This window comes from Gigantopelta aegis, chromosome 15 (assembly GCF_016097555.1).
Source record: "Gigantopelta aegis isolate Gae_Host chromosome 15, Gae_host_genome, whole genome shotgun sequence".
In the NCBI taxonomy this organism is placed as follows: domain Eukaryota; kingdom Metazoa; phylum Mollusca; class Gastropoda; order Neomphalida; family Peltospiridae; genus Gigantopelta; species Gigantopelta aegis.
In genome coordinates this window covers 32794218-32804010 of record NC_054713.1, presented here as the reverse complement: position 1 = coordinate 32804010, position 9793 = coordinate 32794218, and the positions used below count along the sequence as shown (strand labels likewise).

At 34.1% G+C, this 9793-nt stretch overlaps 1 protein-coding gene across 1 annotated transcript in view; it reads right to left on the bottom strand.

Moving 5' to 3' along the window:
• Window positions 1-8212: 8212 nt before the first annotated feature.
• The window catches only part of LOC121389778, a 40490-nt gene continuing 38909 nt past the window's right edge, over window positions 8213-9793 (bottom strand). The window contains exon 3 of the mRNA XM_041521426.1: window positions 8213-8520. Coding sequence (XP_041377360.1) covers window positions 8213-8520 — 308 coding nt within the window. The remainder of the gene's footprint in view (window positions 8521-9793) is intronic.

Below are 9793 nucleotides of genomic sequence, written 5' to 3'. Positions count from 1 at the left end.
TTTGTTTTTGACCTGGATAATCCAGCGTAGTGAAACCAATGCGGAGTGCGGCGTCATATATGCACCAAACGTAATTGGATTTTCTGTTCAATATGCTTAAATAATAAAAATATTCCAGGGAATGTAGTTTTAAAAGGACATTGCTGAATCTTCTGCAATTTTCAAGATGTTGTCGACTAACAGAGAATTTTTAACGACTGTAATTACACATCAAATATATTTTTTTTGTACGTACGAAATTATTTGTAGACAAAATCCAGTTTGGGCTTCTTACAAATATTGAGATGACCAGAAACACATTGCATATACCGACACTGATATTCTAAACAAGAAAATATATTTAATATGTAAGTTTAATCGTAGAAATATTTTATTAGTCGAAAATATCTTACGATGCAGCAAACTGAGGAATGTGCCTTTAAGATAGCGAGCAACGCGGATAATAATGCGAGTGATTATAACAGCAATGATGGTCATGTTGATGACAACGATGATGATGATGATGATGATGATGATAATGATGTTGATGATGATAATGATGATGATGGTAATGACGACGATGATGATGATGATGATAATGGTAATGATGATGATGATGACGACGATAATGTTGATGATATTACTTTTAAATCGCTCATATTGTAGGTTCTTTTGTGTTGGGAGTGACCGACGCATGGGGACGTCGAGGAATGAAGGAAGGAAATGTTTTATTTAACGACGAACTCAACACATGTTATTTATGGTTATATGGCGTCGGACATATGGTTAAAGCCTACACAGGTATTGAGAGAGGAAACCCGCTGTCGCCACTTCATGGGCTACTCTTTTCGATTAGCAGCAAGGGATATTTTATATGCACCATCCCACAGACAGGGTAGTACATACCACGGCCTTTGTTACACCAGTTAACATAGACAACGGCTGCATGGTTATCATGGGGATCTGGATACTGAGAAGGAATCAGTCTGATACATTCAGTGTCCCAATATGTGAAGATGAACGGATTTTATTATCTCCAAGCCAGTGTGATAATATCTGTGTATTTGTCCATCCCAATAAATATAATATACACAAACATGCCCACGCACACATTCATTCATTCACACACACACACACACACACACGAACACGCATGCGCATGCACATTCAGACACAAACGCGCGCACAGGCCATTATAAAATATGCCCAATGTATTCCCTTCTTTATTTGACCTCTGTATAACAGACACCTGCTCAACGCGATGAGCGGACTCTATACTCTTGATAAAACGTCCCTGTGTGGATTGTCTGTGCGTAATATGTACCTATGACCAGGCACCCGCAAATAACAAACCCGGGGGTCTTTTTATTATATTTTATATAAACGGTAAACGTAGGACAATGAGATGGCAATGCATTAATGAATATCTAATTATACCCTATATATAGCTAGCACTAAGTACGAATTTAATATAAAAATTAGAAAATTAAATTAAAAACATGCTTACCTTTAGGGAACACCTTATATGATCACTGTTTTGACAGTGATTCATGAGTGCATATTTATTCCAATGGTCTCTGCCCAGTACTAGTTTCGATTTAATAAACTAGCCTGGGAGTGGCAGTCCTCTTCTGATTAGTGCAGGATGAATAAATGTCCAGCAAAAGCATATCCTTTGGAGTGGCTGCCTTCCTATAGTAGTCACTCTAGAGGGAGATTCATGGAATCAACCACTATTTTACCAAATGCCCATTCGATTCTGCATTATACAGATATTATATCTGCTATTTAAAGAAATAATGAGCTCTATATTAAAAAAAAATGCTCTCAAATTTTTATTTGTGAAAAAGAGGAAGAAAGAAAAAAACAATACCCTCCATTAACATCCACCCACACCCATATTTCTGTATCTTTGTTAATTTGAGATCATAGGCCTTAGAAGTGGGGGTCGGTGTACGGGATACTGGCTTCCAAGTCTGAAGATAATGTATCCCCCCTCCTGCTGAAAAATCGAAGTAATATAATAACTGCTCCTACCCTCATTGCTGTCTTTGATTTTGATGAGGTAATACGGTTTCGTTGTTCAGATTTATTCAGATTTTTTTTTCTGATTTACTTGGAAGAACGAGGAGGGATTGGGTGGTGGGGGTGGGTGGGTGTCGGAGTCGCTCAGCCGCCCACCTTTAATTTTTACCCAACGAGACACTGCCGGATTTTAACAGAATGCTGACATAATAAACATAAAATAATAATAATAATAAAATAAAATAAATAATATAAATTAAATAAAAATAATTAAAGAAATATAAAATAAATGATACAATAATAATTTTAATTTAAAAATAAAGTGGATTGAAGGTAAACACTTAATTGTTTTCAACCCACTACTCCACTTATTTTGGCTTGATTTGTGTTATAATTATGCTAAAAATGTAAGCGCCTTAAACAATCCTGGGGAAAGGTCTGATATACCGTCTTGATCGCAGATTGCGGTTTAGTCGTTTGGACTGCTGGCAGAAACAAAATCAACATTTCGTAAAAAAGACAAAACATTCAAGATAAGTTCAGGTAACATTGAAACGATTTTGTCACATTCGTCCACCAAATATATCTTTTCTTGTGAGACCAAAATGATTAATCTCCACTAAAATGTGATGAACGGTCGGTGTACACTGACACTGGCTCAAACTGAGGTGGATGGTCCTTCTTTAATCTTCAGATTCAGAACGATGTTGGCCTTAAAAAAAGGGATGACGTCTCCTTTACAACAGTCAATTTTCTCTTCATGTCGAGCAATATTCCTTCTGCGCAGCTTTTTGGTGTCTATATTTTGAAACTTCAATAGTTTTTCTTATACGTCCAGTACCAACTACATTTTCACAGAGGTGCAATTGTCCACGAAATTTGTGGCTAGATACCACAGCAATTTCCAACCAAATACTGCTGGGAAGTTTTAGATAAACACTAATGTGTTTATTATTCCGTATTTTAATCAGATTGCACAGTATTAACACACTGAATTACTGATAAGCACATGTCCATACATTTAGAGAAACTAGTACGGTCAGTACTCCACAAAATATGGCGAAGTGAGCTTGTGGGTGGACCAGTGTTAATTGAATTAGGATTGTTAAATCCACTGTAACCTTCAGAGTGGAAAATTTCCAATGGAAATATTGGGAATTAACTGGACTGAAGTAACTTACGGGCAGTTTGAAAATATTCGAAAATATTTAGATCTTAATATTGAACATTAAAATTATTTTTGATTTAATATTTTAATTTAACAAATAAAAAATGATCACAATAAAATGTTTGTTTTACAAATTAGATTGTATTGCTAAAATGATAAATGACAACTACAGTGACAAATAATTAAATAACACAATTTTAATTACATTTAAATTTGTTTAAATAAAATAATTTTGTCAACAATCACTTCCAATATATATATTTATATATATTGACATTTGATGTGTTAAGTATCACAAACGCAAGACAAAGCTAGCTACATATACAGTCATGCTGGCTACATGTCACCATTGGGGTAAATAAAATTAGTATGAGGTTTCACTACATAATTGATTTAAACAATATTTATTTCTGTTTATATTAACAGATGGGATTGGTCAACAGGCATAGACTATATAAAGACTTTTCCCTACATTATGCAACTGAAATATTAACTGGTCAACATAGAAAGTACAAAATATGCATTTAGTGTTGAAGAATATATAAAACTACTGTATATTTATAACCTGTCAAAGTATAAATATTTGTATATAGATGAGACAAGAAGAATAAAGGAGAAGGTGAACGGTTTTATTAGTCAAAACGTTTGCTTTCAGCAATGAAATTGTGAATTGCTTTTAAAAAAATTCTTGGAAGAACTGACTGATGTGGAATTTTTAATATTCATTAATAAATTGTTCCATAAATTAATGCTAGATGGGAAGAAAGATTCAGAATATAATTTTGAACGACATCGATATGATTGAAAGTGTTCGGTATTGCGCAGGGAATATCTGTTTATTTGACCGACAGTTCGAGGTAGTTGGATGGACAAATATCTAGGAGAGAGGCCGTTACATATTTTGTACGTCACACATACTTTGTGTCTCCTCCTCTCAGCTAGTGGTATAAGTCCTGTTTCTTTGTACAGCGATTGGTGAGATGTCCCACAAACAGCCCCCCCCCCCCCCCCCCCCCCCCCCCCCCAGATAGTGCGTAAAGCATCAAGCTGAATATTTTCTAACTGCTCTGATAGATAAAGGGTACCGTTATCCCAAATTATGTTACACTGGAAGAATAAATGAACAATATATTTTTTCTAGCGACTTTCTAGAGAGCCGGTATTTTAGCGAGCGGAGAATTTTTTTTATTTAGCTTTTTTCTATAATGTTCTGAATATGAAAAAACCATTGGCCACTGTTTTGAAATGTTAATCTTAATTGTTTGTGATGGTCAATTTCTTTCACAGTAACGTTATCTAGGTACAATTTAGGTTTTATAAATGGCATATTTTTTCTAGTAAATATCAGTTTCGGTTTTTAGGGGACTAAATTTGACGAGCCAATGTTTTGCCCAGTCGTTTATATGTTCTAAGTCCGAGTTCATAATCTTACTACATTCTTCAGGATTTTCTACAGTAATGTACAGTGAAGGTTAATCGGCAAATAATCGTATATTAGAATTTATCCCTTTGACAATAATATCATTAATATATATTGAAACTAAAAGAGGTCCTAAGACAGCGCCTTAAACACGTATTTAAAGACACATTTTTCAAATACCTTCGATATGTTACTTAATAGAGATATCGGTCTATAATTGTTTATATCATGAATACTACCTGTTTTATGCATTGGTACATAGTTCACTTCCAGGTGAGAGTTCACTGATCACGGTCCATTATAGTTCCTAATTGTAACATTTGTTGCGGTTCGCATATTTACTTCTAGTAATTTGGTAAGCCCTCTGGTTGGATTGTTCCCATGCTATTTTGTAATATTGTACATAGCTTTTCTGGGACATAGGTATGTGTGCAGCGGAACAGTTGGCCCATGTGAATCTGTTTCTACACAACCTGTTTGGACTTTACTACAACCACATGTGATTATATAGGAAAAACACCGAGACGTAAAAGTTCTCAATTTTGGAGTGAAAATAAACGTTTATATACGGTACATGTTGTTAGTACCCACGAGAACCTGTTGGCAATCTTCATTTGAAGTCGGGCAATTTAACATGGGAGTTCAATGACAGTGTGACCTAAGTAGGTAATTGGTATGTGGGTTCATTAATACTGATATAAATAAATAAATAAATGGATGCGGTAATCGTAATCAGTAATCGTAATCGATTACATTGTTTGATAATGTCATGTAATCTCAATCGTAATCGATTACATTGCTAATGTAATCGTAATCAGCGATTACTTTCATGATTACTCATAATTATTTACTAAACTTAGATGTGTTTAGCATCAACTCCAGTAACAGTGCCTATAGTTAGAAGCAGTATTGGTCAGTCAGTAGAACTGATCTCCCATATATATATATATATATATATATATATATATATATATATATATATATATATATATATATATATATATGTATATATATATATGTGTGTGTGTGTGTGTGTGTGTGTGTGTGTGTGTGTGTGTGTGCAAACAGCTGCAGGTTTAGGACAATGGAATTTCATTTAGCATTATACACAAAGTATTTTTGAAACCCTGAAACAATCAAAACAATAAATTAAAATACAACAAGAATAGAGTACATGACATTACGATAACAAATACATATACACGTATACAACAATTGACGTATGGCATTTCCTAGACTGTCACAGATAGTTAACATATATGGAATCATATATTAATACATGGTTCCTATGGTTCCTACTAAATAATACATCATAATACACATGACGTAACACCATATGTTAATACTTTATACAATCCATACTTTACTAATACATTGACTACTAATGTTTAACACATTAATGTACATTGCAACGTCATAAAAATATACACATATAACAACACAGTCATGTACATAACAAATGTGTGTAACTAAGGTTGTAACACCTGGCCGGTAACTGAAACAAGCATTTAGAAATAAAGATTTAAATAAAATAATAAAACACATTAAGTATCGTACAAACTCTATAATCAAAAGTATGTCATTATATTAATAGCAATAGCATAAAATAAACTATCTCTTCTAAGATAATACAAACTGAGCAAATATCTTACTCTCAGTTAACTATCACACCACAATTAATTTAACGTTAAAACCCATTAGTATTTAGTTATAAGAAATCATACTATTAATTACATTACCAATCAGACATTAGAACTGGATTTAATATACTTCATCTGTTACTTAATTACTTTAGATAATTATTGTTGCAGAAGAGTTATTTTACCTATTAATACATTATATTATGTACCGACTTAATCTATAAACAGTAATTTTCATTTAGAACATACCCGTAAACAAATACACTACATAAGAAACATGAATACTACAAACAACCAATACAAATAACTAACCTTAGAAATCCTCTAAGAATACAACATTAGCAGTGGAGAGCAGTGGCGTAGCGTGGGTTGCCAGCGCTCGGGGCAAGGCAAGCATTGCGCCCCCTAACCAGTGGACCGTTAGCACTCCCCGAGTCCCTTCCACCAGTCCAGAATTTTGCGCCCAGGGCAACCGCCCCGGTGACCCCGCCGACGCTACGCCACTGCCCCACTCGTCAACAAAATCTGCTCTACACTACCGAATAACACGTTTTGTGGCCCAGACGAAATATTCTATGAACACTTAAAATATTGAGGTTCTTATTTTTACTTTTACCTTGCTCGGTTATTTCCCTTGCTAATTAACAGTGAACATTCAAACTGTAGATGTGTATTTTGCATTACTAAATTTTGTAATATGGCATAGTGTTATATCAGGATTTAAGCTGTCGTTTGGCAAATTTAAATTTGACTTTGACTTTGAATACTGTAGATCCTGAAATTAACGCGTCCCTAACTTAATGCGAGCAACGGTCGGCAGTCTAAAATGCGACATTGGAATTTAATGATAACAAATTGATAAATTTATTAATCGGAGGTCATGCACAATAATATTTCTTTAGATACTTAGTTCTTAGGTCTCTGTAACATGGACATACAAGCAAAAAGTGATATTAATTCTCTATAGTATTAATGTTACAAATTGAACAGATTATTTGTTATCTTGGAATATTTTTAAATCTCCCATTTTCAGGTTATGATAAAAAAAAAAAAAAGTCACTAGCCATAGGGCTAGTGGGTTTGTAAATTCCACTAGCCCACCAAAATAAAGCACTAGCCCAAATTTCTGATCAATTACAACAAACTATAATATATGAGGCTGAAAAATGATGTTTCAAGGAACCAACCCTTATAGTACCTAGAAAAAACAACTGTTTTCATCTTCTTCTTTTTAATGTATATGAAGAATTTTTTTTTTTTAATTTATCTTTTTTTTAGTATTATTAGTATTATTTGGTGAACATTTATCTCGACCAGTAGAGGTGAATGAAGTTTCAAAAATATATTAATATATATATCTTTTTTAAACTGCATGACCTACCCTATTTTGTCACGTTATATCTAAAACCATTGCCCAGTTTTCGCTTTTGATCCCCCCCCCCCCCCCCCCTCCTGAGTTTGCTGCAATTTTTTAAAATGTTATCGACTAACAGAGACCTTTTAACGATTGTAATTACATATCAAATATATTTTTAAGCATAAAATATTAGTGGCTGTATATTAAACGTGTTTCTGATCGTTCTAATATTTGTACTAGGTTAAATTTCATTTTATTTCCTAAAATATATTTTTTCGTACGTACTAAATTATTTGAAGACAAAATCCAGTTTGGGGTTCTTACAAATATTGAGACGGCCAGAAACACATTGAATATACAGACACTGATATTCTAAACAAGAAAATATATTTAATATGTAAGTTTAATCGTAGAAATATTTTATTTTTTGTAAACATCTTACAATGCAGCAAACTCAGGAATGTCCTTTTAATGCATACTTATTGATTTGTTGATAGTATGTGATGACCAATGTCAGAATAACATTTATAACAGTAATTCCCACCCTTTGAACCCTAGTACGAATGTTGGAATCATCCAACGAACAATGGGCTGGTACGGTGGCCGACCCTGTGTCCAAAATGTTAACGTCTCCATTGATCGTAGAGGTTGTGCCGTCGTAGCTGACGTCTTCCCTTCATGAGCCTCACAGCGCGCGAAAACGTTTTCATTTGTTTGTGGATCGCAAGATAAATGATGTTACCGGATTCCGAGAGACCGTCTTCGTCGTCGACGTTCTCTGGGGTTGCCATGACACTCGATGGCATTGGGCCGTCATTGTCGTCTGTTGGCGACTGTACCGTCGGGTGCACATCTGGGATTGCAGCTGTCGGCAAAGTCAGAGCCAATGTAGTTGCCAAAATCCGGGAACTAAGTCGGTTCCCATTTATTACTGAAACAGTAAAATAAAATAAAAAAATAATAATAATAACAATTATATATATATATATCAGGGTTGAAAATTTGCAATCGCCCGGTGGCTAAGGGCGACTAAGTATTTTACAAAGGTAGTCCGTTGGGCGACCATCGATTTTAGAGTCTGGCGAGTATGGTACTACCAGTTAAGAAAGAAACGCACTGAAACTGAATCGAATGACCAACGCGAACAACAAACCTGGCAGGAGATACTATTGCACATGTTCTATATTTTGACAGCGTAGGACTGACCAGATTTTGGTCTGGGACTTTAAACAAATATAGCTCTAAACATACTGCAGACACTTGAATTTTGTTTTTTTAAATTTGTCGGCTTATTGTAATGGACTGGATACGCCATAAGTATCTAGTAGACCTACGTTTTGACATTATTTTATGATACAAATTAATCCTATTTAATTAGGTCACTAGTATATTCTGGGACAATTTTCCAGTAAATATAAAATTCATATAAAAACATATCAATCTATTAAATTGTAAACCCATACCATCTGAAATAACTGTTTTCAGTGTAAATAATAATTAAAAAATATCTATAAAACTGCATAGGTTAATTTTTTTCTAATACAGGTTTTAAGGCAATTGATGACACATCCAAGGTAATCTGAACGACAAAACAATAATACCAGATCAGGGCCGTATCTCTGCACAATGCAGAGTCGAATGGCAAAATAGTGGACGATTCCATCAATCGTTATCTAGTGCCTTGTCTATAGGAGGACAGCCACTCCCGAAGAAATCCTTCACTGAAGAGTTCACCCCTCTTGCATTGTCGTGAAGAGGACTGCCACTTATATAGTAATTTACTAAAACGCGAAATTCTATCTTCCAAGGCTTCAGTCTCTTTGTACTGCATTATCGATTACTTCAGCGACAATGCAAGTGAAGCTGCATACATCGGCTGTTCTAGCATTTTTCTTTACACCTGTATTAAAATTATATTTATTTGTATCATTTAATGGTTAGTTTGACACCCAATAGCCGATGCATTTTTCGTGCTGGGGTGTCGTCAAACATTCATTCATTCATTCCATTCTATTCATTTAATGGTAATTTGTAAAGAAACATTTTTTTTTCTATTTATAAGGGAATTCTTTTTACAAAAATGTTATTTGAATTGGTATAGGTTTAAAACTTAATAATATGTTTTTAATATGAATTTTAACTTTATTCATTATGAAGTTACCTGTCAATACAACGTTTTCCTTTTGACGCAAACGGACTATATA